The 27,500-nt window shown below is 37.5% G+C and overlaps 1 protein-coding gene across 2 annotated transcripts in view; it reads left to right on the top strand.

Annotated features, from left to right (window-relative positions):
• LOC135215519 (furin-like protease 2) overlaps positions 1-27,500 on the top strand; it is a 579,194-nt gene that overhangs the window by 157,590 nt on the left and 394,104 nt on the right. For both annotated transcript variants that reach the window (XM_064250340.1, XM_064250339.1), the window contains exon 2: positions 23,344-23,448. In XM_064250340.1, coding sequence (XP_064106410.1) covers positions 23,344-23,448 — 105 coding nt within the window. The remainder of the gene's footprint in view (positions 1-23,343; positions 23,449-27,500) is intronic.

The raw sequence follows: 27,500 nt of genomic DNA, 5'->3' as shown, positions 1-27,500 counted from the left end.
GAGAGGATGAAAAGGGTATGGCCCGGGAAGGCCGAGGGATTGGGAACGGCTGAGGGGAAAAGGGACCAGGATTTTCCTTTCCGGGAAAGCGAAGGTTCCGACATAAAATTAAAGTGAAGTGGGGAGAGGTTTGTGGCAATATGGTGAAAAGAGCACATTTCAAGGAACCATGACTTCCCAGAGGAGCCATTACTCGCTCGAGATGCCGTTACCTTCCAGAGTGTAGGTAATGGGCATCTGGATATATGTATGTATATAATACACATTTCACTTCCATTCAAATTCGGAAAATATGCGAGCGTGGAGGCTGGGAAAGCCTTCGTATTGACTCGCCAGGTTTGTCGTTTTGTGTAGCACCGGATTCCTCCATTTAAACTTTTAATGGAATGACTATTCGCTTGGGCGTGAGGTTGTGGGTGAGTGGGTGGGTGGGTGGACGGGTTGATGTGGGTGTTGGAGTGGAGAGGGAAGGATTCCATTAATCTTGATTTTTGCTGGAAATTAATGTTTTGTTTCTCGACGTTAGCTCTGCAGTTCGAGAGTCTTTGGAATCGCCGTATTCATATTCCATTTTCTGTGTAGCAGTTATTGTTTTCATTATTATTTTAGTGTAGTATTTGCATTTTGCTCTTTGCGTTACTATTTTGCAGTTTATTTGTGTAATTAAGTATATACTTACCGAAGAAACCGGAGGCTTATAGTATCAAAAGTAATGGGCTTGACTGACTACTGTAACTACTGTTTTCGAAGGAGACGAAGTTTGTCAAGGAGGCAGAATAATGTCGTTAGAATAACGGATTCCAGTGGATAAGTAAGTTTTAAGGCCCTAGACATGTCAGGCGGCAATAAGCTCAGGCTGCGTTGCTGAATTAAACCCCCCGCCCCCGAATCTTGAGGGACGGGGGTTTTGGTCTTAAACCAATGGGCCGAGGTTGTCAGGTCATGGGACTCCGAATTTTATCCCTTGTATACAACTAATTGTAGAAGGTGAGAACAACAAATAACTGAGTGGTATATGTACTCATCGTTATTGTTTTATTGTTATAAGGAGAGATCTTAGACAACATTCCAATCAGAGAATCATAATTATCAACCGGATATATATTGACTGTTTCAAATATCCCTCCCAATGAACAAAATGAATCATCGGTGGTGTTTTGCTAGTTGCCTATTAGTTGATTGATTTTTTAGATATCTTTCGTTGCCTCTTGTTATTTGATAGTTCAGTTCATGTGTATTTGAAATACGCAGCAAATAATCCGTGGTACTTTTTTTTTTATTTACCTAGGAGTGATCGTTTATTTTAAGGCTGGATATACGTTTATAGCTGGTCAATTAAGTTCTCTTGATTTTGTATTTGACATAAAATTAACGGTAATTGTATTGGTAGGATAATGAAATTGTGATCATAATTCCTACCGGAGACCTATCATCCGTATTCTCTTTCAAAATGGACATTATCTGCGTTATGAAAGCGGATTTCTATCTGGATCAATACCAAAATGCATTGAGAAATTTTTCTTTGAAAACTTCATGCCATTTGCCTACTGTTTAAGGTGTTAGAAAATTATTTTCATATAATAAGATAATAATTATTTGTTCTCCGCTTGATAAGGATCAACAAGAAAATGCAGTGGTGTTTTTGTTAATATACTGTCTGCCTCTGGAAAATATTTAACTGAATTTTGTCTGGATCCGGAATCAGGGTTTATTGTGGAACGTCAGAAGCGGAGGGTTGTAGTTTCACTCACGCCTTTAAATGGATGCACTTATACAGAAGGTTCCTCACCCTCTGGATTCACCTTCAGTAAGTAAATTAACTTTAAATAGTAATAATGATAATAATGAGAATGATTATTATTATTATTATTATTATTATTATTATTATTATTATTATTATTATTATTAATAAAACAAGTTAGATCCATAATCATGCTTAAACTATACTTTTCGCAAGCATCAAGCTGTCACAAATATCTGTATCGATGTAGTGATCATGCTGGTGATAGTAATTAGAAAAGAAACTAGCACTGTACAGCATAATATTATTTTCATGCCAATAGCGTCGAGCCATGGGGAATATACTAAAACCACGAAATTAGGTGAAGTTATGTTTTTAATTACAGAGGGACAAGTGATCAGCAGTTCATATGTAATTGCATTCGTGAATGATTACGGGAAGTTAGTATTTATCAGAGCGCTGGTAAGATACATCATGTATCCTTTATCGTATGGTAAAACAATTTCTACATGTCAGCTTCTATATCTTGGCCACACTCTGCGCAAGGACCCTTCCTGGCAGAAGTCAACCACCATTTGTTTTAATCTTTGGGCGATATTTTTGTTGTAACATTACTGCATTTTTAAAATTTCGTGAAGGATTTGCTCTCTCGGATAATCGAAAACTTTGTTTGCTATGGCGATTCATTATCTTTGCTCTTTTTTTTATTTATTTATTTTTTTAGCAATACAGGTGAGATATGTTTAGAGAACCGTTTTGATTACTTTTTCTTTCAATATAAAAATTTCCTTTAGTAGTTTGTCGGCATCAGCAATGCGTTCTTTCGCGACACCTCAATAACATATTCCTCTGCAATGCTTTTAATTATTTATGATTTATTATTAATTCAGTAGATGAAACCCATTCACACGGAACAAGCACACAGGGAGGCCTTTCACTTGAAATTCAAGCTTTCAAAGAATGTTGGTTTCAACCTCCCACCGCAGAACCCACACTGCAGCAATGACTGATCACGATACAGAGCCAGTGGTATTTCATCACCCCGGTGGCAGATGCTTACCCGCGACATCTGAGGAGTATTCCACGACACTAACCACTATTCCAGCGGACCAGTATAAAGGAGATGCATTGGCAGTATCCCTGTAATGTCCTTGTTTAATTTTTTCCGATAATTATGTCTTATCAGTTATAATTTTTTTTTTTACACATCGACGATACTCTTGAGATACACGTTTTCAATCTGTTTGTGCGTCACGCATCTCTGAACCACCGCGTCTCAATTCCAATAATGTCATCATGTTTGCAATACTTATGCAATACGTCAAAGAAACTTAATATACTGCTGTCACACCTTTACGTTACATTTCCGATAATCTCACTTCGCCAGTAATTTAATTTTTTTTATTTTAATAAGTATCGAAGATACTTTCGCAATTTTCCAGACCTTTGAGAACATTGTTTAAGCCGGTTCTCTCGCTAATGGCATTAATCGACACGACAGCACTTCGGAATAGTCGCATGCAAATGCGTTTCTGATGCAAGCAACTGGATATTTGCCATCAACACTCACTTCCCATTTCCAGGCATCTCCCCATCCCACCCCCACCCCCACCTCCCACCTCTCTCTCTCTCTCTCTCTCCTATCTCTCTCTCTCTCTCTCTCGTTCCGGAGGTTTTGCTTGCTAGTGGTGAAGCCGAGAATGCCTGTGAAGTGAATTGTTTATTCAGAGGTTTCGTGTTTCTATATTTGGTTTGAAGTGAGGTTACGTGGGCACAGTACCTGTTATTATTGGCAGCGTTGCTTTGTTGGTTTTTTGCTGTGATGGAACCGTTTACTTCTTAACTTTGTTCATTTGTTTCTCTTTGATTAACAAATAAATAAGCAAATGAAAAATTAAGCCATGATAACCCTATGTACTTTGTAATTCCCTTAAGTTTCCTTTTTGTAATGAATTCCATCAGGGTAAATATAATTTCAGAGCCAAGTGACACACGGCAACAGCTTTGGAAAGTATATATTTGATATCTCTCTCTCTCTCTCTCTCTCTCTCTCTCTCTCTCACACACAGTTTGATTTATAATGACTCGCTATTGGTGTCAATCAATGAGCGGCCGACCCTCTCTGGGGGGTCAGAAACCGAAGTGGTCCCACTACGTTCATGTATATTGTATGACATACCGGTTAGATGAAACCTGCTTCTGCCCATTACGCAGTACCTGTGTAAATCAATATTTATCGTCATCGCTATTAGCATTATTATCGTCACCTTTAACGCTACTTAACTGGAACTTATGATCGTTATCTTTTATGTTCGTCATAATCATTATTTTCATCGTTCTCCTTATTATTATCATATTTATCGTCATCGTTATTAGCATTATTATCGTCACCTTTAACGCTACTTAACTGGAACTTATGATCGTTATCTTAATGTTCGTCATAATCTTTATTTTCAACGTTCTCCTTATTATTATTATATTTAATTTCATCGTTGTTAGCATTATTATCGTCACCTTTGACGCTGCTTAACTGGAACTTCTGATCGTTATCTTCATGTTCGTCACAATCATTATTTTTATCGTTCTCCTTATTGTTATTATTTGAATTCTTAACATCATTTTCGCCATTATCATTGTCCCGCTCATCTCTGCTCTCACCATTCAGTGTAAGATCATCGTCATCCGCGTCTTCATTATTCTCATTATCTTCTATAATTTCATCATCATATTAGTCATTATCATCAAGACGTCTTTTTCATCTCTGCTTCCACCATTTAGTGTAAGTTCAATATTCTCGCCCTCATTATTTTCGTAGTATCTATGAAGTTTCATCATCATTTTAGTCATTATCATCGTCTTGCTCACCTCAACTTTCACCATTTAGTGAGTCACCATACCCATCCCCATTCCCGTCATTTTCACCATCCTTTTTAGTATCTTCACCATCACAGCCTCCCTCAGGCATCATCATGTCGTTTCCATTAACACCTGCTTTTGACTCTGCGTGTTCCTCTTGTCTGCTGTCTGATAACCCTGTCGACGGCGTCGTTGAAGGGGAAATAGGTTGTTGGGTGTTGCAAGATGAGGCAGAATAGGGCCTCTCTCTCTCTCTCTCTCTCTCTCTCCCTCCCTACTCTCTCCTCGCTCTCCTCTCTCTCTCTCTCTCTCTCTCTCTCTCTCTCTCAAATTGAATCCGACATGCTTGTTATTGGCCCATTGTTATTATGCTTTGGGCAGCGTTTCCATTATTCTCTCTCTCTCTCTCTCTCTCTCTCTCTCTCTCTCTCTCTCTCTCTCTCTCTCTCTCTCGTCAGTATGCGATATGAATATGCACTGTAAATGGCTAGTGATAGATTAATTATTACCATATACGTACATAGAGAGAGAGAGAGAGAGAGAGAGAGAGAGAGAGAGAGAGAGAATGGGAAATTGTTTTTATAGAACGAAAGTTGTGTTTATTTTCTATCTTATTTAAAAATTCTATCCTTATGTGTGTGTGTGTGTGTGTGGGTGTGTGTGTGTGTGTGTGTGTGAGAGAGAGAGAGAGAGAGAGAGAGAGAGAGAGAGAGAGAGAGAGGATAATTATTTGCATAAAACGAAAGCTGTTTGCATTTTCTGTCCTACTTAGACGTATAGTAATATTCTGATATTCGTCGTCCTACACTTTTGGCCTTTTTCCCAGTCCTGGTCTTTCCACCACAAGAAATTATGAAATAAGTGATAGCGCTATCCTTTACGAAGAGAAGGAACTTTGTGTGTGGATGCGAATGCTCTTTCGACATAGGGGAAAGAACACCTTGGTACAGTGGAAAGAACCAATAGTCAGTGTGAAATAACATGACATTTTCCCTAGTTGGAACTGTCCTTCTACACATACACTCGCGCGCGCGCACACACGCACACACACACACACACACACACACACACACACACACATATATATATATATATATATATATATATTATATATATATATATATATATATATATATTGCATGTATTCACCTGTACATAGAAATTGTCCCTGTAAAAAATGCATTAGCACTGGCGGTATCAGAACAAGACTTTGTGGCATGTCCATTTTTATTTAGTTAGATCACTTACGTATGCTCGTAAAAATATCGGAAAACGGCAGGGAAGCTTGCAGTTCACAATAAAATTTTCATGGAATCGTGCAATATCTGTTTCCTCTTGGTGTGGCTTCTATTCCCTCCACGCACGTGTTCGTTTTGTCCGTGAAATGTTCAAGTTAACGAAGACAGCAACTGCCAAAAAAATAGAAAAAAAAAAAGTGGTGTGGAAAAAATGTCGAAGGCGAAAATGTAGAATTTCAATTAAACTATTCCCCGACGCAGAAACGAATGATCATAAATGCGACCAAAACACCACGACGAAAGCGGCGCAGGCGAATGGGATTTTAACCCCCCCCCCCTCTCTCTCTCTCTCTCTCTCTCTCTCTCTCTCTCTCTCTCTCTCTGACGGGGTGAATTTTAACCTCTCTTAAATACACGTTCTCCCTCGCATTCATGCGTTTCAAACGAGCTCGTACAGTAACGGATTGCCATTAAGTCATTGCCATTAAACTGAGTGGAAATTGACGATTATTTCAGTCACAGCTGGATGCGGCAATACGATGATTATTGCCTGGCGGGAGCTGTGGACCATATGCACATTTCACTTAGCCGTCGTCGTTGTCCTTAGTAATTCGATGGACTGTTTAGCGTAGATTAATTTTTTTTTTTTTTTTTTTCATTTTTAGGTGTTAAAATTAATATCTGTATTTTTTAAGTGTTTAGATTAAATACTATATTTTGTAGGTGATAAAATTAACTTCTGTATTTTTTAGTAGTTTAATTTAATTTCTATATTTTGTAGGTGTTAGAATAAATTTCTATATTTTTAGGTGTTAAAATTAATTTTTATATTTTTTAGGTGTTTTTTAGGCGTTAAAGTTTATTTCTGTATTTTATTAGGCGTTGAAATAAATTTCTGTACTTTTTAGATGTTAAGATTAATTTCTGTATTTTTTTTAGATGGTAGAATTAATTATTGTATTATATTAGGCTTTATTATTGCCTCTTACTACTTTTGTAAGTCTTTGAAGGCTGCCTTCCTGGGAGATCCTCTTGGCATTTGGGTTCCTATTTTCTGGTTTTAGTTCTTTTTTTAAGTGCTTTCTAATGTTTTAATTACCAATAATTAATATCATTATACTTGCTTGCGACATTTTTAATGTACACTTTTATTATCTAGTATTGAGTGTTCTTTATTATAACAACAAGATCGGAGTCCAGTGTGCTTAGATATCATATAGACATCGTCAATGCATATATCTTTCACAAATGATATAGTGAAAGCAGTTTTTTAATATAGAAATGGAGACTTTTTAATATGCAAATTTTTTTCCCGAGCGATGGTTTGTCATAATGTGTAATTATTCCGATAATGAATCCATGTAATTTTGATATGATATTGCTCCTTGTTAATTGTGTTCCCAAAACAGAAGCCATTACCGCAGAGATTTGATATGTCGGGAATTTGCAGTAATTATGTTGCTGATCATATTTACAGCGAATATTCTGCGCAGCAATTAGATGACTGTCGGTTGGAAAGGAATGACAATTTTTTTTTTTTTTTTTATCAGCATTCTATATTTGATTATTATTTTTTTCCTCCCTCTTAACGTCAGTTTTTGTTTTTAATGCCCGCGCCTGGATTAGTTTGACAATATTAGTCAGAAGAGAACGCAAAAACTGGTTTGCAAAATGAGTTTTTTTTCAATGTGATTAAGAAACAATGAAATAACTAGGTCAGACATTAATAAGAATAATGTCGATTTAATCTTCTGATTTTACAAATCATTGTCATCGGACCAAGATAATCAAATTGTAAGTGATACAAGGGTATCGTTTCCTACTTATATCACTTAACAAGATTATCATTAGTTTTCGTTCACCGCAGTGAAGTTGTATGGAATTAATATCATCGATATTGGGCGTCGTGAGTAGAATAATTTACAAGGGAATCCTATGGTCTGTAGACAGATGTATGTAGATGATCGTGACCCTGTTTTATGAAACAGGAGTGAATATGGAAGGGCCGGATTAAGTATGTGATTATTTCTTTCTTCTTCTTTTGTTTTGCTCCTTAGAAGAAAGTCTATCAGTTTCTCTGTAATGAAATGGAATGTTTCAGTGTGACACCACTTTATTGAAGAAAATAATCGGCCCGCCATGAAATGACAGGGGTCATGAAGTCAAGAGGTCATCAACACGTAGATGCGGCCATGAATCATTCGGCTCGGAGATGAACTAACTGACGTGGAAACTGAAACACTTGCAGTCTAAATTGACTTTCACTTAGTATGTAAATCCCGCCTGCCAGCTCCTGGCTCAAACGTAATGCGACTAAAGAATAAATAGACTTGTCGTTCACTCAGAGAGAGAGAGAGAGAGAGAGAGAGAGAGGTGACTACCGTGTTGTCAATGTAAGAACAAGAAATGGTCATTCTGTGAATATGACAGTGGTCTGTAGGCCTAAAGTTAAACCTGTCAAACAAGGGCCTCTGATTGAGATTGATAGCGTCCTGTGTTCTCTCTTGGTGCTTTTGTTTTCGTGTTTTTTTTTTATTGCAGATTTTTCCGTTAGCATTTACATTTTGTAATGGCTAAGTCACAGTCATATTTCATTTTGTATTTTTTCATTAGGCCTCTCAAATTCTTTCTAATTGCTGTATTTATCTTCATTTCCACTCCATGTGGTTGATTTTCCGTTGCTAATTTATCTTTCTTTCACTTTAATTGGTTAATTGCATTAATCTCAGAAACGACACCGCTGTCCATATACTCTTTTAGTTTCATTCGAGATTTTGCGATAAAGGTGCTGACTCTTGTCCATCTTATTTCTTGAGCTTTTGATTGGTGAAGGCAATGCAAAGTTGAATTTGCAACATCCAGTTAACGTCTCCTACGAAACGCAACTGAGGATATTGAGATATCTTGAAAGTATTAGTGTCGTAAAATTTTAAATTTGGTTGATCAGTTACTGAAAACATTTCATGCATGTATATGTCTGGCCTGTTTTCATACCGTTTCCGTGTTGGTCGGAAAATCGGTGCTCATTGCTCATATATTAAAAAAAATCTTTTTTATTACCTTTACTTTCCTAGAATCTCAAAAATCTTGGCACTTCGATCATTTTCCATTATCTCTGTTGCTGGTTTGAAGTCCGTATCTTGCATCCAGTATTTTAAATTACATTTCAAGGTCGATAGAATTATGTTTTTTTTAGTCTGTTTTCGTCGTCTCGACCTTGTCAGCTCCTGGTCTTTGCCTCCAACGCCAGTAAACTGTTGTTTATGAGTTCAAAACATGAGTTGCAGTACACGGCCCTTGACATTGTTGACATGTGTTTCATGGTCTTCAGAACTCCTGGGAGGCAGTTGACGGTCTCCGACACTTGTAAATGGCCGTTCATGAACTCTTCAAAATGGCCTCCAGCGTAATTTCCTGTGGGGGTAGTAATTTAAATCTTTTCGTTTTAGGGGAAGTTTGATGTGGAGAGATGGAAGATAAATTCTTTGTAAATCTAACGGTGGGAAGAAAGAAAAAATAATACGTGGAGTAGTGTAGGCATAGTACGGTAAATATATTTTGACTTGCAACGTAGAGAGAGAGAGAGAGAGAGAGAGAGGAGACGAGGGAGAGAGAGAGAGAGAGAGAGAGAGAGGCGTAACTTGAAGGATACCCAGAGTGTCTCCTGTGTCATCGAAGTTGTCCCTAACATTTCCGTTTTGAAATGGGATGCGTCGTGACAACTTCCTGTTTCTCCCCCAATCTTCCCGGATATCGGCAAACAAGTCTCTTCATTAACCCGAGTAGATCCCGCTGAGTCTCTCTCTCTGCCTTGACATCTCAAAATGGAGGTCTTCCTGTAGGTCGCAATTCAAGTCTCGGCTTTAGAAGGACAACATTTTACAGATAAAAGGATTGGTACAGTGTTCGGTCATCTGCAGTGCTTGTATGTTTCAGTGCCAACATTTTTGTCCTGGAAATTCTGTCCCAGTCAGCCTAATGATGGCCTCGTTTCCATTCCATATATTGAGTTGCGTCTGAAATGGTATACCATGATCATTATCATTGCTGAGATTATGTTAATTACTACACGAATGATTAACCGAGAATGTTTTTAAAACCTTTTTTCCCTTGTTTATACAGTAACGTTAATTATTGAGGCTTCAGTGTATTTTAACTGCGCTGTTTGTGTAGGTATTTTTACCTTCATGATTCTCTCTCTCTCTCTCTCTCTCTCTCTCTCTCTCTCTCTCTCTCTCTCTCTCTCTCTCTCTCTGATTAATCAAGAAGGTACTAGAGGTTCTCGGCCATTTGAGAATCACCGAACTTAATGTGGCGATTGGCATGTTCCTCATGTGGCAGAGCTAGAATTTAGTCACAAAGGAGAGACAGGTTCGCATCCACATGTTCGGTGATTCTCAAATAGCCTGAGAAATGCTAGATGTGCTCGTTAAACTGAGAGAGAGAGAGAGAGAGAGAGAGAGAGAGAGAGAGAGAGAGACTGCCGAAGTCCAGATATCCGATAGAGCTCATCTGTGAAACAAAACCCTTCAAGGTCTGTTTCTAATTACAAACGGAATTGGTAAATGGAAAGAGCGATTACCTATGCACAATATGCGGTTCGTCCGATGTTCAGGTTACGCTTGAACAATTCTCTCTCTCTCTCTCTCTCTCTCTCTCTCTCTCTCTCTCTCTCTCTCTCTCTCTCTCTCTCTCTCTGAGGGCGGCATAGCTTGGTGATGATGTTCGGGAATTTTGTCTGTGTATTGTTTCGGAATTGGAGGTTATGTATTTTTCCTTAGCGGATAAAATGATCTTGAGAAGGAAATGAGTTTTCCTTTCATTTTTAAAGACATAAACATGCCCACGTTATGTGTTTACATTTTAGCGATAAGGAATTTCCGACCAGAGTATGGGTTATTAGAGGCCGTTATTTTGTTTTGTTTTATGTTTTATTCATCCCAGTCTCGCTTGCTATGTTTTTATTATAGTAAATGATACAGTAGTTCCTTGTGACTTTCAAGTTTCTTGGGCTTCAGATATCTTCTCTCTCTCTCTCTCTCTCTCTCTCTCTCTCTCTCTCTCTCTCTCTCGTCCATCAATCATAGTTTGAAGTTTCCATTTGTGACGTCAGTCTCTTGGCTTAAGCTGCCTGGTTTTTCCATGAGGGCGAAACTCCTACTCAAGGAAACAGCTTCCTTAGAACTTCTTTCCCTTCTAAGAATCCGCTTTTGCTCTCCAGAGCTCTTCGTCAGATATTCTTTTTCTTAGCCTCCATTAGCAGTCTGGCTGTTCTTGTAGGCGTCGTCATCTCTAAGCCAATTTAGCTCTCTCTCTCTCTCTCATACACACACACACACACACACACGCACCCACATATATCTCGTTTTGAAAATATCAAAGGCACTGTTATTTTGTTATTTGTTCGTGGGTTTTATGGCTTGAGAGGAAGGTTTATTTGACATACTGTATAAACTCAGCAAGTCTAACTTCGCCATGAATTTTTCCAACTAGTTAATGGTGTTCTGGAAAAATTGCACTTTATCGCTATTATGTGTGTGATACAGAAACACGCACATGATCACACATGAGCGAAAACTTGTGAACAGTACACGTATTTATCATTAAGTTAGTGCTTAAATGTAACCAAGTTGTTGATACGCTAGTCCATCAAATTCACAAAATATCTTCTTATCCAATGAATACATGAATTTTATAGGACTCGGGAAATGGATTACAAGAAATTGATAAAAAAAGTTTCTCGACGAAAATTCAAAGAATTATTGAGACGTTTTTCAAGGCTGTGGGAGAAGTGAAGATTCAAGCGTTCGAGTTACTGAAGAAGTTCATACGTAACATAGTAGAACTTTTGAAAACAAGACTGGTGAAGGTTTGAAGTGAGCGAGTTCTCTTTAACCATGGTTAACCGTTGAAGGGAAACCCGAGAAGAAATGACAGAGTTTCATGTGTATGACGTGAGTACTTATGCTTTTTCCGGCTGTTGGTTTGGAAGCGTCCGCAAATTCAGACCAGGCTCCTTACTCCATTCCACAGTTTTGCCCTCAGGGCCTGTGTGGGCTGAGGGATAGCTTAACCTCAACCAACCATCTTACTCTGAGCTTTGTAGTCAAGAAAAGAAGAATGAATTGTTCTCAATGAACGGAGTCAATCTCCCTAGAAAGGTAAAAAAAAGACCCATACCAAAATGACTGACTTTGCGGTCTTCGGAGAAAACAAGCTCTTAGTTTTCCTGTACGCCCTCAGAGAGTAAAAAGTTCTAAGGATAGAGGGCTGCAAATTGGTATGTTGATCATTTACCCTCCAATCCTGAAACATATAAAATTACAGCCCTATAGCCTAAATAGTTTTTATTTATTTTTTTTTTATTTAAGGTCAAATTTCATCATAATCGTGAGTTTGGCAACAATACAGAACAGGCCACCATTAGGCCGTGGCTGAAAGCTTCGGGGTGCCGCGGCTCATACAGCATTATACGCTGTAGAGAAAACCTAATTGCGAATTCTTTGCATGTTTCTGTTTGTGAGTGATAGGTTTTACATTCATACAACAAATTCATATATATCTATTATTGTATAATTTATGATATATACATACATATATAGAGGAAAATGTTTTAGATTACAATATGAACATGATAGCTATACATATTCAAATTATAAAAGTTTTGCTTTACTAATGGAGAGACACGCATATGTATATATATATATATATATATATATATATATATATATATATATATATATATATATATATATATATATATTATATATATATTTGTGTGTGTATGTATGTATATAAATGTACAGGGTTTTGCCTGTTATGTATACGCTAAATCTAATTTACCAATTAAGCTGGGGATACCGGTATTCCATAATTTGATATTGAGAATGATGATATATTACAATAACGCACTTAACCTTCAGATACAGCCTGAGGACTGCAGATGATGTCTTTGGAGCGACATAACAGCGTTACTTGGCACTTACCCCGGATTTCCCTTGTGGCACTCCTCTGATTTTTATTTATTTTCCGTTAGTTTTGTTGTTGTATTTTTTTGTGATTAAAGGATGACAAGGTCATCAGTGGAAGGAATTTCTCCCTTTGTTTTCGTTTTTCTCGTGAAGATAGTTTTTTCGTTCGTCTCATTTTGGGAAGATTTTTAGTCGAGTGTCAGTGGCTGTTTAGTTTCATTCTTTGAAATTGTTTAGAAAATTTACATGAATTAATTCAACCTGCTTATTACAAGATCACAAGACTATCCTTGAAACCTAGATGAAGTTTTCATCCGCTTTCTAAATTGCATGGAATCATAGATTAAATTATATATATTCGCCCTTACTGTTCGAAACTTTAAACTGACAGTGCTCAACTTCTTGAAGACTGGCAGTAAAATCTTATGGAGCCAGCGTGTATCTATCCACCTCCTACACCCTCACTCTCTTTCACACACTCCTCTCTCAGTCGCGTCCCCACTAAGAAAGTCATTTACACTTTCATTTACACTTTCAATTATACGTTTACACGCCTGGCCGGTTTCCAACATTGGAGCCTAAAACTGAGCCTTGACAAGAGTGAATGGGTCGTCGGCCTGTTTGTCGGAACCGACTGCGCGGTGGCCAGTGCGTTACATTGGATTCCCTGACGTCGTGGACTTCGTATTTCATTCGCAAACCTACACGACGGCGATGAAAAACCTCTCTCTCTCTCTCTCTCTCTCTCTCTCTCTCTCTCTCTCTCTCTCTCTTCTCTCTTCGTTCCCTTAATGAGGGTAGGATGCATTGAAAAAGCAATATAGTAATCACTAACACACAAATATGTATATTATATATATATATATATATATATATATATATATATATATATATATATATACATACTTACAAACACACATTATATATGTGTGTGTGTGTGTATGTATGTATATGTATATGTGGATGTTTCTATATAAAAACATATACACGCGCACAAATACACTCGCGCGCGTACACACACTCACACACACACACACATCACCACATATATATATATATATATATATATATATATATATATATATATATATATTATATATATATATATAGATATATTTTTGGTGGTGTGTGTGTGTGTGTGTGTGTGCACAGGTCTGTGTGATAGTAAAAGCAGATGAACAAATTCCACTACCGAAAATATCTCGTGCCTTGTTATCATTTCAGTAGTTTTAATTTAATGTACAAGCTTTATTTTCTCGGGGGTACACTGGATACTAATTCAAACGCTTAATTTTTATTATGTAGTGTTTTTTTGGCCGCAAATTCGAGAGAGAGAGAGAGAGAGAGAGAGAGAGAGAGAGAGAGAATGTAACCTATACTTTATGTTCACATAAAGAAATGTGATATATTTTTATTTATGCCCTAAGTGATATTTCTATTTACAGTATCCTTACATTCGTTGCCATGCACATTTATGTATACACAGCTTGTAAACTAATGCATACATCGGCATTGTCATCTGTCCTTGTAAGAGAGACTGTGTGTCGAACTTGTTAGGAAGGGATCTGGCCCTCCCATACAAGCTACTAATAAAGAGTTAATGAATTCCTACGGCTGAATTTTACTGCCTCCTCCCATCTCGAGTGAAGGAGCTCAGGCCCTTCTTACTCGAAGTCCCCTTCAGTTCAGTCTCTCCTTCAGTTCAGAGTTTTTCCCCTTCGCTTCATTACGTGAGCCTGAATTTCGTTCTTGTATTTTCTCCTCACTCTTAAGGATTTGGTTTGTGCGTTTTCTTGGTGCTGTATACCTTATGTGTTGTTGTTGTTATTATTATTATTATTATTTTTGTTCTTGTTATTTACTTTGGTCACCAATTTTATTAGCGCCCTTTTCTTGGAGAATTGGTTTGGTTATTGTCTTTTCACTTCCTCTACGAGAGACTAATTTATTGCCCTTCTCCAGTTTTGTAGCGGTATTCTTCTAGTTGTCACTGATTCGTTGTTAGTTTTTATTAACTTCTTTGTAGCTACGTTTTCGGGATTGTTTTTGCTCTACTGACTAGAATAATTAAATTAGTTCTCCATGTTTTGCCATGTTCTTGCTCAATCACCGTGTTACAGTTTGGTTTTATGGGTTTTTCATAGTTCCTGCGCTGCTTCCCTTGTCAGATTTACATCTCTCTGGTATCGTTTTCTAAGCGATATTGAGCTTTTGCCATTCTTTCTCTCTTTGTATCTTCCACACTTCACCCTACGCTTTTCTTACCTCTTTTACATCTCACAGTTTTTAGCGCAAGCTCTTTCTTTTGCCTGTTTCGCTTTTCTTAGTATATTCGCCCTTGCAACAGTCTCGCTTTCTTCTAATTTCGTCCTTTTAACATTTAACTTTCGAAGTACTTTCTTCTGTATCGATCTTGCTTTTCCAAGTTCTTTCTTTTCTCTTCTTTTTCTTCTTTTTCTTCTTCTTCTTCTTCTTCTTCCTATTCTTAGTACTACTTACTTATGTAGTAGCATCGTATACTTAATGGTCATGCATTTGAAAGATTTTTTTTTCATATTTCTTACATTGTGTGCATTTTTATCCTTTGTAGTATTCGTGTTCTTCACTAAATTTTAATTATTAATTTTCTTTTTTGCCTTTTTTTTTAAGATCTCTTTTCTTCGTTCCCAGTGTCTACTTTCGCTGCGACTGTACTCTTCCTTAGTTGCTGTATTCATGTACCCCTGTCTCTGTCTTCTCACTCGTTTTCTATTTGAAATTCTGGGTTGATGCTTCTTCTTCCCACCCGAGTTACTTTATTCTTACTTTCTGGTACTGCAGTGTTTCCTGCGTTACTGCAGTCATCTAAGTTGCTTTATTTCTCCCAGTTCACCCCCTTTGCTTTACGTCTTTCTGCCTTGACACTGGATTTTTCCTTTCACTAGCAATTAACCGATCCTTACTAAAAGCATTTTCATCTGCTGCTGCATAGAAGTGACCCGCTATTGTCTTCTAGCGATTATGTATGATAAATTCTTAAATTAACTAAGTCTACGGGCATAACCAGCCCCGTTTCGCTGGCAGAAACAGCCCCGTTTCAGGGAATCCCTTCCCACCTTCACCCCCTTCGGAAGGGGAGGGAGATAGAATGAAACCCCATTATATACCATCTTATGGGTTTCCACTATAATCCTGCCTAGTTTCATGCCCATTGGACCAGCCGTTTGGCCGTGTTGAGTGACAGACAGACGGACAGACATAACGCCCATTATAGTATAGTAAGGGTAGTAAGATTTAACTTATTGTTCCCACTCTTTTATTTGGTCATCACTTGTTAACATAAGTTTTCCATGGGCGTTTCCTTGTTGTCCCTTCCGCCAACCATTTTTCGCTTCGGTCATATACCTGATTTTCCTACAGTTTTATAATTGAATTTTTTTGGTCACCGTTTTCTTCGCAGTAACCTTAACCACGTTATGATTTATTGGAATATGGAGTTGATTCCACCTTGTTCCTGTTGCCGCCGGACTGACGCGTTGAATTCATCTGTCTGACGTTGCAGGAATGAAGTCATTCATTCTGAACGGTTTGCGTAAGCGTTGCCTGTCTCGTCATGCAGGCTTGAGTTTTGCTGTGTATATGTCTTAGGCGTTTACTCGTGCGTAGACTTTTATATTTGTTCTCAACACACTTAGCATCATTTAGAAGTTACTTTCTTCTGTTATACTTTAATTTTGCATAGCATAGGTGTTCGTAATTGATGTGTCCACTGTTCGTGCGCACATGGTCATTTAGATGCGCACGAATTTTATTCAGCTTGACCTGATACTCTGATGAATAGACCTATCATAACAGCTTTTATTTACGAATGACCTAAATATAAAGATCGGAATAGGAATAGGCGTATGAAATTTAAACCAAAGGTCAAATGAGTCCATTCATCGATGAAAAGGAAATTGAGAATAAAAAAAGTTTATGATTAAAGGCATGACAGGAAGAAAACCTCACAGTTGCAACATCAAACAATTGTTAGGAGTGGGTGGAACGTAAGGTGAAAGAAAGAGAATATGAACGGAATTACAGTAAAAATTAATGAATAAGGTTGCAGCTAGAGGCCGAAGGGATGCTGCAAAGAGCTTTAGTAATGCCTACAATGCACCTCGTGAGGTGCACTGACAGCATAACCCCCTTATGAAGATCGAGAAGTGAGATCTTTTCTTTATTCCTTGTTTAGTTTTTGCAGAAAGTGTTACGGGTAAGTCTCCGGATGAAAATTTGCTCTGTAGTTATTCATGAAAGCATTGCTTGAGGCAAGAAGAAAACTACTTATATAGTTGGAAGCTGTCGAAAACAGCCCTCTCTTCAATATCCGTTGTGGGCTTCTGTTTGCTTATTTTCCTTATTTTCGTCTTGATGTCGCAAACCTTTCTCCTTTGTCTCGCTGGTGAACCAGTTGGGAGATTCAACTCCGGGATGCAGGGAAGCTGCAAAATGGGTGTCACCGGGAGCTGTTGTTTGGGCCGGGGCTTGTCGGTGATGAATTTCGAAATGGCTGTGCGTCGCCTGTACACTTTTGTCTTATTTAAAAATCGGACGCCACACGAATACCGAACTCTTTTGGAGAATCTGAGCTCAACTCGGCTCATGGTCTGTTGGGAAATACCCAGAAACTGTCACACTGCGTCTGCCTCTTTGTGTCATCTCTTTCTCTCTTCAGGTAGTGGAACTGAGGAAGGCTTGTCATATTATCAATGAACACTCTCCTCATCCCTTTGTTGTTCTTATTCCCTCCCTATCTAGGTATCAGAAGGGGAGGGAGGCGAGCCGGTCGGGGTGGTAACGGGGTCGTCCTCGGGCTGAAAAGGACGACTTTAGAAACTCCACCAAAGCCAAAGAGGAAAGTCGGACTAGAGGCGGATTACGTCACTAAGCTGATTGGCGGGTTTTTATTTTCGATGGGTCGGGGGGATCGGGGAGGGGAGGCCCACCAGTCATTGTGCGTTGGAGGTGGCAAGGAGCGGTATTTATAGAATTGGAACCGGGGCGACAAATCGTAGGATTGATTGGAAGTGTTAGGACTCCCTAATTAGCCGTCTAGAAACGGCCACTCGCCAAAAGGTCGTCAAGCAGTAGTCTCTCTCTCTCTCTCTCGGTAACGGGGTTAGCTAAATGTGGGAGTGGGAAGATCGGTCCTACCGTTACCTCTTAACAGTTTCGTTGACTTATTGGGAAAGTTGATGGCAGAGACAAAGAGAGGAGTAAGAGAGATGAAGATCAATATATATATATATATATATATATATATATATATATATATATATATATAGTATATAGTATATAGTATATATATATATATATATATATATATATATATATATATATATATACTATATATATATATATATACGTATATATATATATACAGAGAGAGAGAGAGAGAGAGAGAGAGAGAGAGAGAGAGAATCAAAAGCAGAGCAGTCCCCGTCCGAGAGAAATAGAGGGAAAACAAGAAACGAGAAAATATGGTCGTGGAAATGGCGCCAGGAAATATTTATTGTGATATATGGAAGGAAAAATTCCTCTCGAAGAAAAAAAAAAGGCAGAGGTATAGAATTGGGAGAAGTGAGTTATGACCTTGAAAAGGACTCCATATTTTGCGCCTAATGAACGTCCTTCCTTCAAGAAACTGTGTGTGTCTATGTGCGTGTGTGTGTGTGTGTGTGTGTCTATGTCTGCGTGTGTTTGACCTGATGTATAAGGCGCTATTGATGCCTCTTAGGCCATTGAAAGGGCTAAGATATGTCTTGAGACTGGTTTTTCTTGAACAGGAAATTGGTGTTTTAAATCACATTTTGTTAGATTATTATTTTACTCTTAGATAATTGTTGGTAGGTTGAAGATGCTGACAAGTTTATTTCATTCATTGCCTCATGTTGAATTTATTGATTCACTTCCATTTTATAGGCGTATTTGTCTGTTTATGTAAATTTGTAATGTATATGTATATTTTCCCTGGGAAAAAATGGGCGTTCTTTTATTGATTGATAGCAGCTTTCCCAGTGTGGCCATATTTTTGTGTGAATGTATGGGATAGGCTGGCCGTATCCTCACCCCGACTGAGGCAAGAAAAATTCCTCAAGGAAACAGGTTTCTTTTGTGAGAAGTATTATTTGACTTGAGAGTGTGGCTTACGTGTGCAGGTATTGTAACATCTAACATGCTCATTTTACTTATGTTCAATATCCATTCGCATCATTTCTATTCAATTAAATGTGGTTGGAATCTATCGAAGACTCTGTTACCCCTGCCATGGGAGTTACGTTTTTTTTTTTCCTGTTTCTGTGCCCGTCTGTCTGTTAGGATGAGGAAGGGAAAACTTACGAACTGATTTTTTTTTTTTAAGCTTAGTGAAAACATTCATGAATTGACTCTTTGCCACCCCCGCCCCTCCTATCCAGATGAAGCTTAGTTTTTTAAAAAGTTCATTGAATGACCCTCCCTTCCCCACCCCCACCCCTAACCCTCACCCTTCCTCTCCAGATGATTTCTTAATGTGGACTTCGATTTTTCTCATGTATAATAGTCTCTTAATGAACCTTTACAACCCATTCAATAAATTTTGTCTGCCCCATTCGACTCGCTGTGATTTCTCTCTCTAGTTAAGCTAATAAACTGAAGGCGAAAGGGTGCCCTTAGGTCCCAGAGACGTGATAATCGCCCCTTCCACTCTCAGCAACTTCCCTCTTTCGAGTATATTGCAAAACAACACCTGCTGATTGCATCGAACTCGATGCTAAATTTACCCGTCCAATAACGAAGACTTTAATTATGGACAATCCGTTATGGCATTCAATAAAATGCAAAAGAGCGCAGTGTATAAAAAGGACCGGTATGCAACGTATTACTGCTTAATAACCAAAACTATGCAGAAATTTAGTTAATATGATGTATAATTATAATCAATTTCGGAGTGGAGTAGAGTTCTTCTTTTTGGCTCTTTTGGACAACATTTTTCATTCCTTGCTTGCATTGCATTCTTTAATTGCATATGATGTTATTTGATGGAATGGTTAGTATGTCTTGTGAAGTATTATGATTAATTGCATTATGTGGTTTTTGAGTAAAATACTATTTGATGGAATTAAATTAAATATTTACTAAGTGTTATTATTATTATTATTATTATTACTATTATTATTATTATTTTATTATTATTATATTATTATTATTATTATTATTATTATTATTATTATTATTATTATTATTATTATTATTATTATTTGTTAAAAGATCCATTCTTACACAGTTATATTGGTCATTTTAAAGGCAGGAGAAAGTATCTCGAAAGTTATATAATACATATGTATATATATACTATATATATATATATATATATATTATATATATATATATATATATATTATATATATATATCATATATATATATATATGTATAAAACTGTGCATTTCTAAGCCATGAATGGACGCGTGATATAGTGTTTTGTATTATGGTTATTGCTAAGGAATTCACAATGCTGTGATTAAACTGTTTTGTAATAGAAACCCCAATTATATAGATAAATTGTATTAGGATTTGTAAAATATGAAAACTAATACTTCCGAACACCTAAAAGTCTGTGCTTATATTTTACCTATAATACAATTTCCAGATGTAGTTATACAACATTATTATTATTATTGTTATTATTATTATTATTATTATTATTATTATTATTATTATTATTATTGCGTTCGAAACTCTGGTTATATTTTATCAATATTACAATTTCCAGAAGTAATTATACAACATTATTATTATTATTATGTGTGCTCTATCACAGTCCTCCAATTCGACTGGGTGGTATTTATAGTGTGGGGTTCCGGGTTGCATCCTGCCTCCTTAGGAGTCCATCACTCTTCTTACAATGTGTGCCGTTTCTAGGATCACACTCTTCTGCATGAGTCCTGGAGCTACTTCAGCCTCTAGTTTTTCTAGATTCCTTTTCAGGGATCTTGGGATCGTGCCTAGTGCTCCTATGATTATGGGTACGATTTCCACTGGCATATCCCATATCCTTCTTATTTCTATTTTCAGATCTTGATACTTATCCAATTTTTCCCTCTCTTTCTCTTCAACTCTGGTGTCCCATGGTATTGCGACATCAATGAGTGATACTTTCTTCTTGACTTTGTCAATCAACGTCACGTCTGGTCTGTTTGCACGTATCACCCTATCCGTTCTGATACCATAGTCCCAGAGGATCTTTGCCTGATCGTTTTCTATCACTCCTTCAGGTTGGTGCTCGTACCACTTATTACTGCAAGGTAGCTGATGTTTCTTACACAGGCTCCAGTGGAGGGCTTTTGCCACTGAATCATGCCTCTTTTTGTACTGGTTCTGTGCAAGTGCCGGGCATTCACTTGCTATGTGGTTTATGGTTTCACTTTTCGTATTGCACTTCCTACATATGGGAGAGATGTTATTTCCGTCTATCGTACTTTGAACATATCTGGTTCTTAGGGCCTGATCTTGTGCCGCTGTTATCATTCCTTCAGTTTCCTTCTTTAGCTCTCCCCTCTGTAGCCATTGCCATGTGTCATCGCTGGCTAGTTCTTTAGTCTGTCTCATGTATGTCCGTGCATTGGTTTGTTGTGGCCAGTCCTCTGTTCTTTCTGTCTTACTCCTGTCTCTGTATATTTCTGGGTCTTCGTCTGCTTTTATTAGTCCTTCTTCCCATGCACTCTTTAGCCACTCGTCTTCACTGGTTTTCAGATATTGCCCCAGTGCTATGTTTTCGATGTTGACGCAGTCCTCTATACTTAGTAGTCTTCTCCCTCCTTCCTTTCGTGTTATGTATATCTGTCCGTGTATTTGCTCTTGGGTGTAGTGCTTTGTGTATTGTCATATGTTTCCTGGTTTTCTGATCTATGCTGCGGAGTTCTGCCTTCGTCCATTCCACTATTCCTGCGTTGTATCTCATTACTGGCACTGCCCATGTGTTTATGGCTTTTATCATATTTCCTCCATTGAGTTTTGACTTGAGTATCGCCTTGAGTCTCTGCATATATTCTTTCCTGATCGTGTCCTTCATCTCTTGGTGTTTTATATCTCCTCCTTCCATTATTCCCAGGTATTTGTATCCTGTCTCATCTAGTGTGATTTGATTGCTTCCCCTGCTCCCATCTGGTAGCTTTATCCCTTCAGTTCTCGTTTACTTTTTGCCTTTGCCTGGTTTTGGTATGTTGACTAAGGCGCATTTTTCTATTCCAAACTCCATCCTGATGTCCCCAGATACAATCCTTACAGTCTGGATTAGGGTATCTATTTCCTTGATGCTCTTACCATACAGCTTGATGTCATCCATGAACATCAGATGGTTGATTCTGTTACCTCTTTTCTTGAGTTGGTACCCGGCATCCATCTTCTGTAGTACTTTTGTCATGGGAATCATGGCTACTACGAAGAGTAGTGGGGACAGTGAGTCGCCCTGGAAGATCCCTCTCCTGATGTTAACCTCTGCTAGTCTTATTCCAGAGCTTGTAAGTATTGTATTCCAGTTGCGCATTGTATTTTTGAGGAAGCTGATGGTATTTTCCTCTGCCCATATATTTTCAGGCATTCTATTAGCCATGTGTGTGGCATCATGTCGAAGGCTTTCTTATAGTCTATCCATGCCATGCTTAGGTTGGTTTTCCTTCTCCTACTGTTCTTCATTACCATTTTGTCTATCAGGAGCTGGTCTTTTGTGCCCCTACACTTCCTTCTGTCTGCACCCTTTCTTTTCTGTTGGTGGGGGATGGTATTTGTCTCCTCTAGGTAGTTGTATAGCCTTTCACTGATGATACCTGTTAGTAACTTCCACATTATTGGTAGGCAGGTGATAGGCCTGTAGTTACTTGCTACATTTCCCTTACTCTTGTCTTTTTGTACTAAGGATGTTCTTCCTGTGGTCATCCATTTGGGTGCTTGGTGATTTGAGATACAATGCTGGAGTTGTTCTGCTATTCTTGGGTGTAGGGCCTTGAAGTTTTTGAGCCAGTATCCATGGACTTCATCGGGACCTGGGGCTTTCCAGTTTGGCATTTTCTTTAGTTGGTGTCTGACTGTGTCTGTCGTGATGTCTGTGAATCTTTGTTTTATTCTCCCTGTTTCTTCTTCCTTGACTTCCTGGAGCCATGTTGCATGTTTGTTGTGTGATACCGGATTGCTCCATATGTTTTCCCAGAGTCTCTTACTTGGTTCGGCTTCAGGAATTTCTGGGTGGTTGTCTTCCCCTCTTAGTTGGCTGTATAGTCTTTTCTGGTTGGTTCCGAATAGTTTGTTCTGTTGGTATCCCTTATTCCTGTTCATGTACCGTTGGATCTTATGTGCTTTGGTTATTATTATTATTATTATTATTATTATTATTATTATTATTATTATTATTATTATTATTATTAACTGTATTGTGATATGTCTCTTCTTAAGAAACTCCTCAATTTTCGGGGAAAGTTCCCCTCCCGTCCAAAAATGAAAAGCATTTCAGAACCTGAACAAAGCTCTATGCTCTCATTGCAGATCGGTTCCCTGGAGAACTACTACCTGTTCGAACACCCTCACGTTCACAAACGATCGGCGGAGCCATCCGACCATCACCATGAGACTCTCAGCTCGGATCCTAGGGTAAGTACCATGGCAAATAAAACTCACTCGCAATGGAAACGTTTTGACAGGGCACAGGAAGCTCGTATATATTGGAGGCTTCAGACGAGACAAAGGAACCTCGTATACATTGGAGACTTCTGACGAGGCAGAGGAAGCTCGTATGCATTACAGGCTTCTGACGAGGCAGTGGAAGTTCGTATATATTGGAGGCTTTTGACGAGGCAGAGGAAGCTCGTATATATTGGAGGCTTCTGACGAGCCATAAGAAGCTCGTATATATTGGAGGCTTCTTACGAGCCATAAGAAGCTCGTATATATTGGAGGCTTCTGACGAGGCAGAGGAAACTCGTATATATTGGAGACTTCTGACGAGGCAAATACAGCTCATATGTAATGTAGAACTAATTTGTATTGAAGCCGTTCAAATACTTTGACGAGATAAATAGAACTAATATGTAATGAAGCCGTTTTGAAAAGGCTAATAAAATCAATTTGCTCGTATATATTGGAGAATTTTGACGGGGCTAATACAACTCATATGTAATGGAGAAGAATTTGTAATGAAACCGTTCAAATACTTTGACGAGATAATCAGAACTAATATGTAATGAAGCCCTTTTGACTAGGCAAGTAAAAATCATTTTATTATGTAAATCGTTTTGACAAGACTTTGTCTTTTTCCATTTTCCGTGAAAAGCATTTCAAAATTCCTTTCTTTCCTTATTTTTGTAATGATGTACAAACGGTATTTTCTTCTTGTTTTATTACCTTTTGTAAAATTCCGTAGGTTTTTCTTATTTGGAGGCATTTTTTCTTTTTATTTTACAGTGATTCTTTTCTCGATTTTTTTATTGGCTTTTGTAAAGATTTTTCTAGTGGACTTTTCAGTCTCTTTGGTAAAGTTTTAAAAGCTTGTTTTCATTTCCAAGGACAGTTTTCTAAGGCTGAAGAAAGAGTTTGTGGATTTTATGGATGGCGACTCATGTGCATTTATTTGTTTATTAACGACTCTTGTGCATTTCTTTATTAATGACTTATTTGCATATATTTATGGAAGACCTCTGGCGTTTGTCCAGTGTTTAGTTTATAAAGGTTTTATTTTTTTACGAGGTATCATGAGCCACCGAATTTATAATGATAACTTCCAGGTGTCAATAAACTCTCACAGTCACACACACACACTCATACACATACATATATAGGTATTACATGTGCATGTGTGTGTACATATACACACACACACGCATATATATATATATATATATATATATATATATATATATATATATGTATATATATATATATATATAATATATTGTATATATACTCGTATGTTTATTGATATTAGGAAGCTATCATTAGGACTCCCAAATTAGCCGTCTAGAAACGGCCACTCGCCAAAAGGTCGTCAAGCAGTAGTCTCTCTCTCTCTCTCTCTCTCTCTCTCTCTCTCTCTCTCTCTCTCTCTCTCGGTAACGGGGTTAGCTAAATGTGGGAGTGGGAAGATCGGTCCTACCGTTACCCCTTAACAGTTTCGTTGACTTATTGGGAAAGTTGGTGGCTCATAAAATATTCTTCCTCAAGGAAATTATTTCCCCTCAGTAATAAAATAATATACATTTGTAACCTGACCCTCGCCTTTTAGTTGACTATAGAAGTATAAAACATAAAAACTGTATCATTAAAGTAGATCAGCTTAATTTCCGAGTCATAAAGAAAACATATAAAGACTCTGTTCCCGGTCTTTTGCTCATTGTTCCATAAAACGTTACTGGAGATAAGTTTGTACCTGCCGCGTATTATCACGTTTATCCTGAAACTTCTTGTGAGAGATTTATTTCTTAGCCGGAATAGTAGAGAATTTTTTCCAGGGTCCATTAAGGTTGCTTGGTTCTTTTTCATTGTTACGTAAGAGACAAAAATTTCGCTTCTTGCGGGAAAGTAAAGTCTTGAACAAGTACAGGATTCACACAGCATAGTAGCGTTTGTTCTTACCTTCATTTTTTAGGCAATAACCATTTATTATTATTATAGATTTTGTGAAAATCACTGTTCTGAAGCGTTTCCAAGGTTATTATTCAGAGTCGCTTATGTAGGAAGTCGGAATTATATTTATCATAAATAATTTATATAATATTTGTATTTGTAGCGAGGAATATGTTAAACACGTTTATGATATCAGTGGAATATTATGTAGCCTGGTTTATTAATGCAGTTTTTTCTGTATTTTCCATCTAAAGAAAATTTTACATCGATTGAAATAAGAATTAAGGAGAAAAAATCATCATGGGACATGAGATGTCTTAATATCTTGTTCTCATCTTAATATTCTTTATCTATTGGGTCCTCTTTTTATCAGCAGACTATAAAAGAAAACTTATTCCCTGCGCACCAGTCTCTGAAAGATATACGATACGTATATTGCACGTAATAATGCAATAAACGCCTGATTTCTGCCTCATTCCGAGCTATTTACATAAGTAATAAGCAGCAGTATCCCAGTGAATTCCTCCGAGAACAAGCTCTTGTTGTCGGAATCGTATTACGTTTACTTACGCCGGATATCCAAAATGGGTGATTTCTCCATTCTGAGATAAGTATTTGGGTTCTTGTTCTCTCAGGAAAGAATTTATGTGGTAACGTTACGGATTTCATTTTGAGATTTAAATTATATTGTATATATATATATATATATATATATATATATATATATATATATGTCTATAAATAAAGGTATAAGACACGAAGGAAAGATGAACAACGTAGTTACTGCAAGATCTTTCGACTGAACGTCCTTTACTCAGTAGACAAACTGAGTAAAGGACGTTCATTCAAAAGATCTTGGAGAAACTCCGTTGTTTAATTTTCTTTCGTGGCTTATACCTTTATATATATATATATATATATATATATATATATAATATATATATATATATATATATATATATTATATATATACACACACACATGAAACCCCTAGCCGCTTGGCTATTTTCATTTTCTCTTCTTATATCGAACTTGCTATCTTGATGTGGTTTATGATCGCTCTACATGTGTATATAGTATATACATATATATATTATATATACACATACACATACCATACACATACATACACCTTTACGCCGTGAGTGAGGAATATATTGCTAGTCCCACACCCTTTGCAGCCCAAGCTGACCCATTTCAGGCATCTGACGACTTAAGTACTTGGATTGTTGCTCCTGTCAACAGAAGCAAGACGGAGTTTACTTGTAACTGAGAGTAGGTCGTGTCCCACCTCTCAGAGAATCGGATCCATATATTGAAAACCTTTATGACGAACACACTGACTGGAGGAATTTCCGAGCAAGAAGGTCCACAGCAGTTAATAATTAATGGCGAAGTTTTGTATGCTCTAGAGAAGATGTTGAAGTATTTAAGAAGTTAGGAGAAAGAGCCTGGGATGAATTGGTAATGAAGCCTCTCCGAGAAACTTTTGGTTAGAGAGAGAGAGAGAGAGAGAGAAGAGAGAGAGAGAGAGAGAGAGAGAGAGAGAGAATGTGGAGTTAGTTGTGCGAAGTTGCATTATCGCATAAAATCCAGGTGTGGATAATATACTTACTTGTTTATGTATGTATTTGTTTATTTATCTAATTATTTATCTATTCAATTAGGAATAAGTATCCAGTCCATTCATTCGTTTGTGCTTCATCCACGTAAGTTTCACCAGCATTACGTCATCCCCTTTAGCTCAGTTTTTGAGCGTTTGTTTTTAGTCTGTGTTCGGAACCTTCATCTCATTTAATACTTCCGAACTTAGTTATTCCATCACTAACTTTTCTCTGTTATTCTTGTAACACCTCGGTACAAGCTCAACTTTTTTTTCTTTTTTTTTGTCACTCATCCATTCAGGCTACTAGTCTTTTTTTTGTCATACATTTGTTTCATAATTTTTTTATTTTCACCCACCAATGTTTTCAAGTAAATGGGCAGATGGATTGTAAGAAAAAAAAAAATATATAAAAACTGGTATTGTTGAACCTTAGCATAAACGGAAAAGCTTGAAGACTGCAAACAATGAGATAAATAAG

This window comes from Macrobrachium nipponense, chromosome 5 (genome assembly GCF_015104395.2).
Source record: "Macrobrachium nipponense isolate FS-2020 chromosome 5, ASM1510439v2, whole genome shotgun sequence".
In the NCBI taxonomy this organism is placed as follows: Eukaryota; Metazoa; Arthropoda; class Malacostraca; order Decapoda; family Palaemonidae; genus Macrobrachium; species Macrobrachium nipponense.
Note: the sequence above shows the minus strand (reverse complement) of the source record. Positions and strands in the feature narration are given on the sequence as shown.